The sequence below is a fragment of the Haemaphysalis longicornis genome, unplaced genomic scaffold, assembly GCF_048455015.1.
Source record: "Haemaphysalis longicornis isolate Haplotype H1 unplaced genomic scaffold, Haemaphysalis longicornis Haplotype H1 scaffold_5, whole genome shotgun sequence".
In the NCBI taxonomy this organism is placed as follows: domain Eukaryota; kingdom Metazoa; phylum Arthropoda; class Arachnida; order Ixodida; family Ixodidae; genus Haemaphysalis; species Haemaphysalis longicornis.
Genome location: NW_027526385.1, coordinates 184,535,716 through 184,552,268, shown reverse-complemented (window position 1 = coordinate 184,552,268; position 16,553 = coordinate 184,535,716). Strand labels below are relative to the sequence as shown.

Here is a 16,553-nt window from a genome sequence, read left to right as displayed (position 1 = left end):
GTAATTTAATACATATGAAATTATGTCAGACAGCTTCCATCACTGAAATCTCCCCAAGGCTGGCCTGGAACGTGACCTAGTACCCACAAAAGATGCTTTCACAATAGACCTTTTTCCAGTAGCGCTGTGCGCATGCGCTACTCTCGCTCCCAGCAACTGATTCGCCATAACTGGGGGCAAAATGTAAACAAAACGACGCCACATTGGATTAGCCGGTTGCGAACGCCGAGCCAGCTAAATGTTGCTCCATTTTCTGAGCCCTGAAAGCGGCCGACAAATTGGGACTTGCGTCCCAATATATTCCCATCGAAAAATTTTTCTGCCACAAAAACCACACGTGGCGCCTGGGACGGCTTCCTCATTGGGGCACAGGAGGTGGAGAAAAGGGGGCGTGTTCTATAATCCCCCAAGTGTAGTTCGGGCGGCTGCCGCGAGCCGGCTACGCTACTGGAAAAAGGTCCATTAGTAACTGCACCAGAAGATATCGGCAGGGCAGTCGTTAGCGCTTGAGTAACACCTCACGAAAGTGGTCCAAAGTCCCAAAATGCTGGACGTGTGCACATGTTGCACAATGCTCGAGTGTACACAATTGGGTGAGAATTGTTACCTGCAGTGGGATGCTTTTTGAAAAGCAGCCGTTAGGCACACTGTGCCAAAAATTACATGCACGGACAACTAGACGATTTTACTTACCCATATGTGGTAGATTTTACATGCCAACGTTCCATCCCAACTTAGGTACAAGCCCGCCGCTTCTTGTACACACCGCATGCCACCTACTCGTTCACTAGGAACACTCGTGTTCTTGTGGTCAACTCCAGAAACTTCGCTGTTCAGCCTCCGTAGCCCGGGGGTGGATTAGCGGGTTTTGGGTCCGAGCCCTATCCGTGCAAAGTTGTTTTGCCAGACCCATAGTTTTCTTTACAGTAAAATGTTCTAACATCAAATCTGCACATTCGTTCTGTAAATAAAGGTGATTTTGTGTCATTTAGGTCAGTTTAGAAACGCGGCACGATGTATCGAGACATTCTCTCGGTGTTCTGTGTCGCACCAGACGTGCCCAGGCTTGTACCTGTCACGGAAGGGAAAACCACTTTTAAATGACCACATTTTTTTCCCACGGCTCGATTTAGAGTGTGCACACATAGGTGCACCAAGGAAGGCATGCCCTCGTCACCCCAAAAGTGTCGCGGACATGCCCAGAATAGACAGTAATACAGTGGAGGCAGCACAAATGTGTAAACGGTAGCATGTTTATTCATACCAACACATACAATGGGTTGCGCTGAACCACAGCACATGTCCTTTTTTTCAAAACGGGCACCGCGATGGGGAAACGGGACAAGAGACCCTGCTCTCTACACGGTAGGTCTGCACACTCGTCTAATGGTACAAACAGTAGGCCGTGCGCGATCGGAGAAGAGAAGTCGTCACACCGCAGGGTTTCCTACCTGCAAGGACCTCAACTCTGTTCACAACACACTCACTTGGAACTGCCCATCACAGCCCACGGGAGAGAGAAAGGCTTGAGTCAAGCACACCCACAAATCAAACGAGAAGTAACACCACGTATCTCAACCCCCAAGTTATGTACACGACGTGTAGGAAGCTAACGCTGCTGCCACACAGTTGAAGCCAAGGAAACCTTTTTTTTTCTTTAAATACAAGAGCAAAGCTTCACTATCTAACTTGTGCTGTATACGTGTACCTGTGGGGTGAATTTCTAGCCATGACAAAAAAACAAACTCGTGTTGAGTCACTTTATTATTGATATAAGTACCATATTGTAAACACTAAACCTGAATGTACAGGTGCAAAAGGCAGCCACAGCCACAATTAAACTGTTTCGATTTACTTTTTTTTTAAAAAAAGTGTTCAAAATTTAAATTTCATCTTCGCCAAAACCTTTATTTCATTTTTATAGCAGGAGTCTTGTGTTTGTAAGATAATGAGAGGAGGTGCAGGACTGAAGCAGAAATAAATTGACTGAAGGCTGCTGACAATATAGATTGTTCTACGTTTTCATGCAGTTGAATTAAGCTCTTGTCCAGCCCTTAAAAAGCACTGTGCCTTTTGTTCTATATTAGCAGTTTGTACCATGCCATAACACGGACCAGAATGCGTTTTTCTAAGTGTTACAGTGCAATAAAAAACATGTTCAGCACACGTCATACATGTAGGCACCTCTTAGCAGAGTTTGAAACCCAGGGTGAAGTTACCACAGTTAGCAAACGTTCCTATACACAGATAGTTAGTGCCAGCTTTCAGCATATCTCCTTTTGGCCACCTCAAAACTTCAGTTCTTGATTGTCCCCACAGCCTAGACCTGACAGAGGACACTGTATTCAACATACAGTGTGTACCACCCCCTCCTCCTTGGTGTTTAACAACTTTTACATGAAGCTTCACTGTGTGACAGCCGCGCATTACAACACCACTAAACTAAACACCAAAGCACGTCACCACCACTTCCATAGTGCAAACCAGCGAGCCTTCACTCGGTTATCAACAAAATCCGAAGATTCACGCAACGGCCTGAAAACCTTTGGTTGGAATTCGCCAGCGGTATTATTTATAACACAAGCAGCGGCAATAACCCCCATACACAGAGGGCGATAGCAATGAAACCGCACTGCTCTTAATTAACAACTCCGTTTGACACACACGGGCAAAAAGATATTAAACACAAAACCCAAACCACCTGTCTCTGCATTGTTCCCTTGCACATCACCAGGTATCATGCTCATCGATGCCCATAACCAAAAAAATCAAAACACAACTACGAGGTTCAAAGTGCTGTAATTTACAAAATGGATATGAACATGTGACTGGCGGATTCCTCAGTGCAACCATGTGCCTGCTGGCTGGTTTGGAGCACGCAGGTGTGTTTGTCCTTCCCTCTAAGCACAAATACACCTTTTGTTCGAAATCGAAGCCCTTTTAGGAGTCGCAGGTCTGTTGTTTTGAGAGGGGGGGAACCTCTCCCCAAAAACACCTTCAGATCTGCATAACACCTTGCTTCCGGTATGGCCAGTCAATGGGAAAAAAAGAAGAAAAGCCAGTTCTAGACCTCGAGCTATGTAGATTCTCAAAACGCGGGTAAGAAAATACGAAAAATAAATTTCATTTTTACGTCAGATATGAACTGCGAATCGCTACCACCTGATGAAAGACTGCGACAGTGGAAGAACGCGTGTGAACTGGCACGAACCTCGAAAATATATACCATCCATGCACAATGGCCTTTTGTGGTCAGGAATAATTTCTATATGTTTGAATTCCCACACATCAGGAATACGTGTTTAATTTTACCATTCTAAACCTACGGAAGGCCTAGTGTTCTCCGTGCCTAGGCAAACGTGTGCTCACACTACAAGTCTTCTCGTAAAGTCATGACATCCCTGCAAAACCAACAAAGATCGAACGCTTGAGCCAAGCTCGGACCCGGATATGCTGAAGTGCTCCCACCCCCACACTCACTTTTGCAATTGCTGAATCAATATACGAAGCACCTGCTCCTCCAGCGAGTGTCCCTTACAGCTTCTGTGCTGTCGGAGTATACAAGTGTAGCAAGTCACCGCCAACTTTCCCTTCTCACCCACAGCCAACAAACCATATTGGCCAGGAGGCTCGCCGACATGAGGGACTTCGGAATAATAAAAAAGAAACATTATGGCACAGAATTTTAGAGCGGTAGAAAGCAGTCATCGCACAGACCTCCGACCACAGGAGATCTCTGGCGAGTTGGCATTACATCACATGCCATAACCCGCCACCTTCTAGTGCAAAACGAATGTCATAAAAATGAAACTGACCTCTCACATGGTGGAAGAAGTCAAACTTCCCTCAGGTGTGATCTGCATTTTCCTCGTACAACTCGAGGACCTTGGAATTATGCTCGCAACAATTCAGGATAAAGTTGGCCTGCCATTTCTGTGCAACCCAAACTGTAACCCCGTGAGGAAATAAAAACGCAAAATTAAAATAACCGACGTTAACTAATTAGTAACCCAAAAAATTCTGATGTGGATCAACACAAAGACAAAAGAAAGCTCAAACGCCGAAAAAGAAAAGTACGCCAGTTTTGGAAGACCTGTACAAACACCTCAGACGGTGGTCCTTGCATAATGACAAGACTGAGCTGCCTAGCTCCTGGCTATAGCCACGTGTTCACTTGCCTACAATCATAGGCGTGCGCAGAGTTCTCGATTAGGGGGGGCAAAGTCTTACCGCTGCGCCCCCCTCTTACAGCAACTCCCGACCTCTTCCCACTGAAGGCCTAGCGGTCCGAACGCAGTGCAAAGAGGGATGGTTATGAAATTTTTATTTCAATGCGATAAAATTGCAACACATACAAAATATTTGTGAGCAGAAATTTTTACTTTAATGTGTTACATTGGCAAAATATGGGCCAATTTGGCGCCCCCCTTCAGATGATTAGGGGGGGCGGCCGCCCCCCCTGCCCCCCCTGTGCGCACGCCTATGCCTACAATCGACCCGTTTGCAGTTCTGAGAGGCAGCCGACATCCTTGCCATCAAACCAAAGCTCATTCCACCATCGTGGCGGTCGATGTAATGACCTGCCAACACACTCTTACTTGTGAGTGTCTGAAGCATATGCTCTGGATTCAAGGGTCAGTGATCTTAACTCAAGAGCTAACATGGCCTTTGCAAAATAAAGCCAGTAGATTGACTCAAGAATGGCTTGGGGGCATCTCTGTACTGTACCCACCAGCACACCTAATCTTCGCAGATAGTTGACTGCCAAACCAAAAGTACCAATATCATCAATTAAAAGCAGCAAAAAAAATTAAGTTAGGAAAGTGTGGGAATGAGAAAGGCCAACGTTACGTGTCTAGCAATTAACTGATCGGCTTTGCACAACAAAATTAGTGATGAAGATGCATGAAAAAGGCTTACGACGAAGGATAGCTAAAGTTGCGGGAAAGTGACATATACCTGGCGAGTACACACACGCTGCCACTATAAGCTGTCGACCACAGACGCCGCTACCTCTACGGGTACCACATACTCATCCACGACACACACACACGGTTGTTACTCACAACACGCATACGTCTCAGGCTCTTCAGCAAAGTAAAACGACCGACGGATCTGCACATGTCGATTCCAGTTTGGAAGATGACTCGGCAAGTCGCGTAAGAAAACCTCCCCAATAGATGCTTCCAGGGGATGAACGCAAGCACGTTATCTGATGCCGAATTCCTGCACATACACGCAGATGTACACACGGGGTAGCTACTACACTAAGCAGGTGAGGTGCAGCACACTGAACTGGCTTGTTGAGGACTGAAGTCGGGAATGCACGTAGGGTCATTTTACTGTACCAAACTGCAAGCTAAAGTACCAGGCTAAGTAAGCTCTCCTGGATATAAAAATAAAACAAAGCCACCAATCAGCGCGTCTCCTCCGCGCAAAGGTTTGAAAGACAGATGTGGGGGGGTGAAGAGCCACCCGGATGCGTTTCGCCGCATATCATGTGCATGTCTTCACCTCGGCGAAGGCTCTGAGTATAGAGATGTAACGGGCAGAATTTACGTTTTCCAGACAGCAGGAATGGAAAGAAAAAAAAATATCCCTTTCCACTAAATATACGTGCCTGTATTTGAAGCAAGAAACTACAATGCCAAGTTACATTAACTTACAACGTCTTCCGCGCAACGTGTCTTTCACTGAAACGTAGCAACAGTACGTTACGCCAACTTTGTCAAAACTGCACGGTGCGCAGATTGTACAGGAAAGTGTAAGCAGAACACTTCCCAAAACCAAAGCTCTTGGTGCACAAACTGTTCGGTCTAAGAAACTCTGAACCCAAACCTTATTCCTTGAGATTGGACACAAGAGGTTACAGAGTAGGTCGGGCCGTTCCGGATGTGCGTCGAAGCAAGACAAGAACCAGCACTCCCCAAGCGGTTGTCTCGGCGAGCAAGTCTGCAGCGAAGTCAGCGACTGGGCTGCAGGCAGGCGGGCGGTCGAAGGAAAGAGCAGCAGCGTTGATCGACGCCAGGTGCCCCGACCTTTGACTTTGTCGCAGTCCAGGGACCCCGGCGTCGCTGAAGACACCGCAGCAGTGAGATCATTCAACGTTGGCCACTCTCATGCGCCGGCCAATGCACACCCTGCAAGCAGCAACACAGGGCCAACGTTGGTTATAAACACACAGGCGCTCTCGACTTCTATCTGCACCGAGTCCTGTTCGATGGAAGAAGTTTTGTACGCGCAGAGAAAAGCCGTACTGTTTAGGTATTCTCCCTTGAAGAGGGTCAGCGTATAGGGACAGTTTGGTTTGTCGACGCTAAATTCCAGTTACCTAGAGCATCGCCCAAAACTCATTTTTATCAGTTCTCGTTACCAGATGCCCAAAATGCCCGGAAACTGCAAACCGTTCACAAACGGTGAACAGTGGTGCGTGATGTCGGAACTGGTCCTCCGGTCAAAGTTCTTTCGGTGCCCGAAGAGTTTTTTGGGAGGGTTTACCACTCAGCTGAAACAAAGAGAGCAAAACACCGCGCAAAATAATTTACATTTGTGGGTTGCAGTGCCTTTTATGCCCTCCTCATCCTCTCCTTTTTGTGTGCACCATCTGGCTCGACTTTCGTGATCTTCGAAACAAATGCAATAACAAAACGGCACAAACTGCACTCTGCGTACATGTGCTGCAGCAGCTACAATCTCCTTGAAGTCGTTCAGCCTTCGTGGGCATGAAATGACTCAAGGTTGGCGTCCATCAGGGTGACCGCGTCCAACAGCTGAGCGAGTACTTCGTTAATACAGCATTGGGGGAATGTCTTACAGTTGAGCTTCAATATTCCAAACATGTACAGATACAGTAGTCAAATCCTACAGCAACAAACCTCACTTGGGCAAAATTTCAACTGCAGCGAAAGAATTCTGATCCTCCGTCAGTAACCCTGCGTCCTCGTCAACAACTTTCTCTCGACCCATTTTGCAGCGACAAAGTTTTTGTGACGGAATACTTAAATACTTAATTTTTTTGGCTACTGCGCAACAGGAGCTCTCAAGATCGTGCAATTGTGACATTGCAAACACACAAATGGAGTCAGTGCTGTAATATCAGTTCTTCCTTTCCGTAAAACAGCTCCCAATGTTACAGTATTGCACTTCACTGCCGTTGCTACAGAGGGTGCCATTGCTGACAATGCTGCCGGGATGAACTTGCAAAGCAGCTCACTTGCTGTTGAGCCGCAGCCAAGCCATATCGAGACAACCGTATCTCAGCCCTCATTGCCAGCTCATCTCGTAGCAGTTACCTATTTCACGGGTTGGCGCGAAACTACTTTCACTTGTAAGCCCAGCACTTCCAAGTAGAATGCCAAAAGTGGAAGTTTCCGGCATGATTTCGAGAACCACTTGTATGGCTCGCAGTGGAGACATATTTATTACACAGCTGATCACTGACCACCAGTTGTTCAGCGATGCTGTGCAACTGACCGGAGAGTAGTCAATGCGTCAATCAGGTAATGGCATTTCTGTCATAGGAAAACGAGCAGCCAATGCGAAGCGATCATTATACTTCCTCTGATCTAACAAAGTACCACACAGCATTGGACATTGCCTGGCCTGCTGCGACACTAGAATAAAAAAAAATGCGCCTGACGTATACCTCTTCCTGCAGAACAAAGGTACAGTACTTTCAACCAACAATGGAGAAAAAAATGCGCAAGGGGCAAAAACTGTCCTGAGGGTAAGCAGTGGAAAGTAATCTGCAATGCACAAATGTCACTTGCATCCTGAATAAGGGGCCCCCCAAAGCTGTAGTAAATGTTTTGCTGCCCCCCAAAAAATCTGTAGAAGCCACCGCACGGAAATTGTCAGGTTGCGCAAAGCATTCTTTTAAAGGGCTCGTCTCAGTATATGCACCTCTACACATGCATGCCTTGGCTTCTCTAGTCCCTACAGTGTAGGGACTTCCCATTGTTTATTAATGTCGTATCTGCGCGATTCAAATGCACCCCTGATTGTAACGTGCGGGCAACATTGCTTAAAAAAATCCGAAAAAAAAAAAAAAAAAGAGAGAGATTTGACACACGGTTCCGCCGCACACATGTAAACTACCTAATACCATGAACCTGGCAAAAGTTATTTTAATTGACGCACGCAACTGCTACGGCAAAAACACCTTGCGTTTCAAAAAATTGCTCATTCACCTCCTGCTTGCCTTACAACTGGAGTGACAAACATTGAAAGCATTTGGTACTTGAAGCTCCTTCGCCTTCGTAATTTTGGGTGTGATGGAGTGTTGCTCCATTTGTTCCTCCCTTAAAAATTCTGCCGGGAGTCTTGGAGATCCCAAAAGTGTTTGTGCTTAGGGTCGGTGAATCCTCTCCTCAAAGCCTCGCATGAAAGTACAGCGCTCCTTTATTTACGTCAATAGTGTGCGTGATTCCACTCGGTTCCCTTTGCTCTCGGCAACTAAAATAACATTCTGCTGAAGGACGCTTCGCAGTGGTGCCTCTTTGGGGCCATAACAACTGCAACACAAGGTGCTCGTAGCAGCAGCATCAAATGTCCAACACCTGATCAGGCAATACCAAAGTTTGTGCACGTGATGTCGGCAGAATGGTTTGGACTGTATCAAATTGGATTCTGGCAAAAGCTGGTGTTCGAGGCAACGCTGCTAGCTGCTTTGCAGCCAGTTTCACTTTGGCGCTCAATTGTAACACGTGCACACAAAGTTGAAGGCTACTTTCAGCAAAAAAAAAAAAGTGTGCGCTAGAATCGTGCAAATATGGCAGTTCATCATCAAAGACCCTAGAGGCTTGTATGGCATATCATGCCATATGTCATGAACAAACGGACAGGCTTACTTACTTCTGGGCGGAGTTGTCAAAGGATGGTTACGCATTTTTAGACAGTAAGCGCACCCCCCTGCTTAGATCAAGCTCTTATTTCATGACATTTTTGTACATTTGGGCATTTTGCCCAATAAACTCGAGTGTGTAGGCCCTTTTCGCTCTTCTCACAATGAAGTTTCCACCACAACAAATTTTTCCACACGCCTCCCGAGTTCCATTGTAGTAGGATTTGGCCGTATATCAAAGTATGATGTACAGTTAAAACCTTGATATAACAAAGTCCGTAAAATTCGTAATTTACTTCGTTATATTAAATTCACAGTTATAATGAAGTGTTCATCGCGTGAAGCGTTTCCTGCAAACGAAAACGTGATGCACATACATGGCTGGCGCACTATTTCTGTTTCTGTCGGAGCTTAGTCCTCTACGTGGGCACCAGCGCGAACCGCATGGAGTGTTTTCTCCCCGCAAAAACACGCCTTGCAAGCCACAGGAGTGCTGACGTAGATGCGGAGACCACTCGCACGATGCGGGTAGCTCCAGCGACCGCTTCTAACCGCTCGCTGAAACGCAACTCGAGGGGCAAACGACAGGGGCACGAGATATTGAATAAAAGCCGATAATGCGGGCGAAATTTTCACTGTAAAACATCATACGCGTCGCTTACAAAAGCGCCCATCAAATATCCTCTGCGGTGGTAGGCCTAACCGTCTCTGGCGGGGCCAGCCGGCATCCCCGAGCGCTTCGAAGTTCCCGCCATAGGGTGCGCGCCTCCCCATTGGTGAAACTGGTCAGGCTCCTCCCACTGCTGCGCGCAGCGTGAGTCGCTTTCTGGCCAAGGCAGAAGCTGCCAGCGGCGCGCAATCACAAACGCGGGTGTGAAAAAAAAACGTGTGCGCAAGCTCATAAAAATTCACAAATGCTTGCTGGAATGATGGAACCCTTAAGCATGAGCGAACTCGCCAGCCGTGTGTGCCAGCCGTGTATGCACGCCATGCAGTTTGTAGGCAAGGAGCTTGCTCATCACAGACTCAGTGGCTCGCTTCGCCCGCGGCATTGGGCGGCCCGTGTCGCCGTTCCCGTTAATAAAACGGGAACCCCCCCCACTTCAGTCCCCACTTCAGCGCCTGCGTATCCCAAAATCTACTTCTACAACTAAAATTTCGTGCCTTGAATCTCCATGAAACTTCGTTACATTGAAATTTGAGCAAACAAACGGGACTTCGTTACACAGAGGGTGAAAATACATGGTGTAAATAAACTCGAAGTTACAAAAAATTCCGTGGTTCCTTACATCGAGGGTTTCATTACATTGAAGTTTGTGACATCGAGGTTTAACTGTATATCGAACTCTACCGTTCGAATGCTGTTTATTTGCCACGAAGTGCTTACCTTTTCAAGAAGCCCCCGGTAGAATCAACTACTGTTATTTGTTGAAGGCATGATGAATGAGCATTTTTTTTTTTTTTTTCGGTGGAAACATATAAACAACACGCATACACGCACGTAAAAGCCAGCGGTGAATGGGAGGACAGGACAGCTCTCGAACTGGAAGTGGCACTGAGCAGACGACACACCCGTGAGCCTTTGTGCTTCTACCGCTTACCTATGGTGGGGATTACGTATGCGATGTTACAAGCATGTCTACAGAACCTCCAGCTTAATTTTGATTCGGTGGAGTATACTGGTGCCAATGCTCGCCTGCTGGCTTGTGTGGTTGCACTAACCGCGTGCAAACTCCCTAATCTCTCAATCTTGCTAATACCCCTGCTACACTAGGGTCCAAATGTCATTTGAACCAAATGTCATTTGACTCAAATACCAAGTTGTGCTGCTCCACTATGTTTTCAAATGCCATTTGGCTCAAATGACATTCGAGCCAAATGAGCACCGAGAGAGAGGCATTTGGGATTTCAAATGCCATTTCCAGCACTCTCGGACGCAGTGTCTTCGATCGGCAATAAAAAATATACTTCCGTACATAAAACAAACAAAATATTGTTTGTGAACTTTGTTCACTGTTTATTTACTTAAAATACGAAATCAACATATTTAATTTTCATACTCTCAAAACCAGTGGGTCAGTTGCAAAAAAAAAAAAAAAAAAAAACGCAAGGCAGCCATATTTAGAGTCAAAACTGGTGTCTCTTCTAATCTGATATCATTTTACTGCCTCGGACTGCTCCTAAGTTTTAATTGTTGTATTAGTGTACGAAAACGGAACGGGGCAACAACAGCGCCACTACAGCACAGCGAACAGTTGTGAAAGCTTTTAAATGCCATCGAAATTGTAGTGTAGCACGGCGGATTCTGAATGGCATTCGAAGCAACCCATTTGAGTCAAATGACATTTGGTTCAAATGACATTTGGACCTTAGTGTAGCAGGGGTATAAGACATTGTGCGATGTCAACAAACACGAAGAGATATGTGTCGTCAATGTTTCTCATGAAACTTCATATTATCCTTTGCATATAAATACGCGAGAAGCAGCTTTCTTTACAAAATTTACGCAGGGTATTTTGAAGTGTAATAAACGTGCGCCCCTCGCAGAGATTATTGTGAGTATTTAGGTGACTGCAAGTGCTTTAGTGAATATTTTTGCTGCTTCATGAAGAGTTTGCAATCCAACTTTATATACAGTAGAACCTTGTTACAAGAGACGCTGTTACAAGAGGCACTTATGGTTATAAGAGACATTTGAATGAAGACGGTTTGGTTGATTTGCCCATGTTTGCCATGTTAGCAACATTGCGTACAAGGGACATGTTTCTTGGGTCCCTTGAGTGTCTCGTGTAACGGGGTTTGTACTTTATTGAATTTCCGTTGCATCAAACTATTTTGCGATCTTTGCACTATTCGATACAGCAAGGTTTGACTAGTCACTTCTAGCCAGGTTCGGTTGCAATTGCGAATTTCGGTTACAACTGCGAATAACAAACGTACCAGCGCATGCCCTTAACACAAAACGAAGGAGTACACCCGCAAAGAGGAACAAAGCCACGCAACACCCAAGCTGAAGAAGTGCTGCGTGCCTGCACATGCACATTTTTGCCCGCACTTGGCTGCAGTACAACAGCTGCACCGGTGGAATTCCCTGGAGGGGGGGGGGGGGGAGGTTAATCAGGGACACGCACCCGATGCCGGCCCCGAGCAGGACGGAGAGGATGTTGCTGAGCAGCAGCAGGGGAAAGATGTCGGCCAGCCGGATGATGCGCGAACCACGCAGGCTCAGCACGGGCCGCTTGCGGCTGCCCGAGATCACCGGATGCCGGAAGTTCCAATCCCTGCACAGCCCGGGCAGCGACATATGACACAGCAGCTCAAGGGCAGAGCAATCACCCAACACCACAGCAGCAACAGGAAGCTTTCCCAGTCACATCCAGGAATTAAGATTTCACAGCGATTATTCTTTGAGAATTCGGTGGGCACCTACTGATGTGTACTGACGTGCGTGTTTTTTTACAGCAGCCATTTTTCAACATCTTTAGGCTTTCTCCTGGCTTTATTAAGGGGCACACTGATCTTTGACACTTTTTTTTTTGCTTTCCAACCAATCTTGATGAAACTTCATCAGCTTGTTCAGTTTTTTTTAGTTGATTTCAAATATTTCAATTAGTTTTGATGTGAGATAATTAGTCTCAGAGTTAACAATCTTCCTTGGTTGTTCTTGAGAACAATAGGAAAAAAGACTACTCAACAAAGAATTACCAGCAAGGCATGAATCCATACTAGATAGAAGTTGTGAAGAATGAAATGTGGGAAGCACATTTTTGTTTTGGTTTGCAATCACAAACAAGTTTACATCAATTCTAACGCCCATGCTTCAAGTACTCCTGCTAATGAATTAAAAAAACACTAATTAAACAACTACTGAAACACAAAATCTGCTTACCTTATTAGAATTTTTAAACATACAGCTTTGCTTGTAGTGAAATGATCTTCCTAGCTGCACTACACGCTGGGATGTACCTCTCGACAGTTTCCTATCACTGCGATACCACTCGTGGTAAAAAAGTGGGAAATTATGGGAAAATTGCTTTTTTTTTTGTTGGAATGTGGCCTTTATGGTTTTTGTAGGTACCTGGTACTGTTCCAAGTACGGAATTTCCAGGGGAAAAGCTGTGCAAACCAAGAGAAAAGTGAAAGACCCATGTGCCCCCTTAAGAGTAGCTCCCATACATTCGCACGAAGCTGCAAATAGCACGTAATAACTCATCCTAAACATCCTAAATTATTTACCCTTTGAGGGCAGTACAATCTTTTACACACATTCAAACCAAGCATGAACTCTGCAGTGCTTCAAGTGCGTGTTAGTTCAAGCCAGACTCCCAAAAGCCATTTCACTGCTTAAAAGATATCTTTCAGAAATGCCCCCAGAGTTACGCTTCGCTATTAAATGGAGAGGCGGGGGGTGTTTGCCAGCGTCGTACATTTTTCCTGAGTAAATAGACTAAGAACCCTTAATTTCCCGTCAAGCATGTTAGCAGCAGCAATGCACAAAGTTGACTCTGCCGCAAAGGTTTCCCATCTTTCTGGCCTCCTTGTAAGGCACAAATCTCTTGTGCTAGCTTTCTCGCATGGTGCCACAGCTGCGTGGACAAGCAAAACAGATGTAAACGGCATTCGAGTGAGAATCGTAATAAAATTTGCCCGTCTGCGAAGAATTTCCTGCACCTCTGCACCTGAGAAGCGCTGACTTAATTAACAAGCCTATGCCAGCAGATCGACGACAATGCAATAAAACTTCAATACAACAATCTTCAGTATACCAACATATTTGACCTACGAAGTTAGAAACTACAGTAAACTAGCGCCCATTCAAAACCATTTAATGCAGTTTCGATACAGCCAACTAAATGCTGGTGTAAATTCGTTACAATGAAGGGAGAAACGCTTTCACCTGACAATGATTTCCGAGAAGAAAGTGCTGCCAACTCGAGCAACTTTGGGGACAATTTGATTATTATCAGTACAGCTCAAATAAAAAATGCGCGATCAGTTGAAGAAGCAGCTCTCACGAGTACACAGTCACGAATACTGGAACGGGCAACAATCTGCGGAACTTGTTTTTATCTCAAGATGGGCTGACACAGTGCCGCCCGATGTTATCACTCTCTACCGAGTATAACAGAAAAACAATTGACAGCAGAGGGGACCGAACGTCATAATTTTGTATACAAATCGAATACGAATAGCAAGTAGCAATTTTTGCTGTCTTTCAGAGGGGGAGGGGAATAAAAAGGAAGGGAGAATAAAAGTCACGGCCAATTCGGTCACTTCATTTCATGAATCAACCTATTTGTGCCAACTGCAGGCAGGATGACCTGTCCTGATATGGAAGGTTTCACCCAAACGTTACGCCAAGGGGGCCAATCTCGTTTTCGTGCAAGTGAAGAGAATCGGGCAGCTCCAAAATATTTTACGACCCACTGCAAATCCCACTGGATATTTGTTGAATACGAGCTACAAAAAAAAAAAAAAAAAAGAAAGAGAATTGCAGCAAATGAAAGTAATTATCTTTGAAAACAAGATGCTACTCTGGTTGGTTCTGGGACTTTTCTCCACAACGGAGACTCTTTCTCAGCAAGCATAGCTACATCATCTGTGAAAATTACACTAGTTATAGAAGACTCTTCGTTAGTTTGTAAAGCTAAGAAAACTAAGCTTTGTCACAGGTTGTATTTTTTTAGTGCACAGTAGCACAAAAGGAATAAAGAGAGGGTGCAAGTGTCAGTATTCCTTCGTTCTTTTTTTTAGTACTTTGGATGAGATATTATAACGGTCCTTTTCCACAATGCGCCAACCACAATGGCAGCAATTGGCCCACTTGCCAATAGTGTTGAAGCAGATGGAGTCATGGTTGTCCCGACTATTTCCGACAAGCTGGTGCTTCTTGCATTCCGATTAATTAACCTGTCACTCCGCTTCTCGCTCTGCGCAAACTTGTTTCTACGTTGGAGACTTCCATTTTTTTTAATTATCAGAGCCAGACTCACCGCAGGCTTCCTTAGAAGCAATCGGGCATTTATTTTTCAAGTATATTTACGTGGTGTGAGGAACCCTTGGACTGCCCTATCCGTGGCGAGTCCGAGACTGCAACTCAAACAATTGCAGTATGCCACTTTTTTTTTTTTAATGCACCTGCTCCAGGCCACGAACTCACAATTTTTCCGATCTTTCTATTCCCGGACGAAAGTGCGGGTGAGGGTCGTCATACCTGTCACAGCTTGCCTGTGGCCGGCGCACGTTAAAGATCCCCAGGTGGTCAAAATTAATCCGGAGCCCTCCACTACGGCGCGCCTCATCGCCTGCGTTGCGTCGGCGCGTTAAACCCTACAATCAATCACTCAATCAATCAGCTTGCCTGTGGCACCTCTGCAGGTCATTAAACGCAAATTGAAAAAGAAAAAAAAAATGACGCATCTACCCCTACACAGCCCTACACAACATAGCTCTGCTATGTGGAAATAAACTTTTAACTTCAACTAGTTTGCAGCTGCGAAAATGTCAGCAGACCACAGCTCAGTGCGAAGCTATTGTCCCCCACTGCGAAAGCTGTGCTGCCGTAGGAGCACGTATTTTAGCAGCAGAGAAATGGATGCTTCCATCATTGTTCTGCACAGGAAAACTCCACTTGTGGAGTTTTGGAAGCACTGAAATGTTTCGTTCCGCTTTGCTGGAGCTGTCTCCCAGAAAACACAGGCAACAATGGGCAGCAGTTATACAAAGCGTATTCTCTGCATAGCATGGCTTCAGAGCAGAAAGTGTCAACTAGACAGCGTACTGACACAAAAGTCACTAAGGGGCCTCATTTACGATCCACACGAAAGCGATCTCTCTGTGTCTGGCGTGGCTTAATCGGGGAAGTTCACTGTTACTGAAGCCAGCCTTATTGCGACTTACAGCTAACTTTCCCAGAGTTTCCTACGCTAATCCGATTCCACAAGAGCTCCAGTTTTTTTCTGGTTGGTGGACACCCGGGCAATGCTCAGTGAATCCAGGAGAGTAAGTCATCCCTTGCACTCACGTTCCCCATTATGCTACTCAGGTGTACGAGCGCAAGGACAGTTCCCATACCCATCAGTCCACACTCACCCCACCATCAGAATCACATTTTTTAGCCTAGGTCCACGGCCAATTAGAGTCGTGTACATTCCTGCTTGTACGAGTCAGTACGAATGGGTACAACAACCTGTTTAACTTCCTGCCACAACAGCATTGTCACTCTTTGAGACTCGACAGCTGCAGTCCACACAGAAACACAAAAAATATGCGAGCACTGCACAGTGACTTTTCCCAGATTGTGCACAACTCGTGATGGTTCTAAAATTATGTCCTTGCTAAGAATAAGACTCAGTATCCCCTTCCTTCTTTCTCCGTTTGCTTTTTTTTTAAACCAGCAATGTTTAATTGAGAAGGTGCGCTTTCAACTTGCAGGGTGTGGTGCCACGAAAGTTTTTTTTTTTTTTGCTTCTTCAGACTGTCATTGTTGGGGGGGGAAAAAAAATGCATGAAAGACACTACGGTTGCCTTCATCAGCTGCAGGAGTTCAGCAACATGCAGATTCAGAGGAAAAACAAAAAAAACATTGGTGGAGTACCTGCTCAGTGGGCTGCAAATGTCATCGAAGGATGACTGCCGTCTGCAGCCAGTGCCACGTAAATGCCTCCCTTCTCTTCCCCTCCCACCTTCACGTAAATGCCTCCCTTCTCTT

General features: G+C 45.7%; 1 protein-coding gene across 1 annotated transcript in view; it reads right to left on the bottom strand.

The window, feature by feature from the left end:
* Positions 1-1,239: 1,239 nt before the first annotated feature.
* The window catches only part of Bnip3 (BCL2 interacting protein 3), a 72,900-nt gene continuing 57,586 nt past the window's right edge, over positions 1,240-16,553 (bottom strand). Inside the window, exons 5-7 of the mRNA XM_077671400.1 lie at positions 11,974-12,123; positions 4,487-6,140; positions 1,240-4,178 (exon numbers count right to left, since the gene is read on the bottom strand). Coding sequence (XP_077527526.1) covers positions 6,098-6,140; positions 11,974-12,123 — 193 coding nt within the window. The 3' untranslated portion in view covers positions 1,240-4,178; positions 4,487-6,097. The remainder of the gene's footprint in view (positions 4,179-4,486; positions 6,141-11,973; positions 12,124-16,553) is intronic.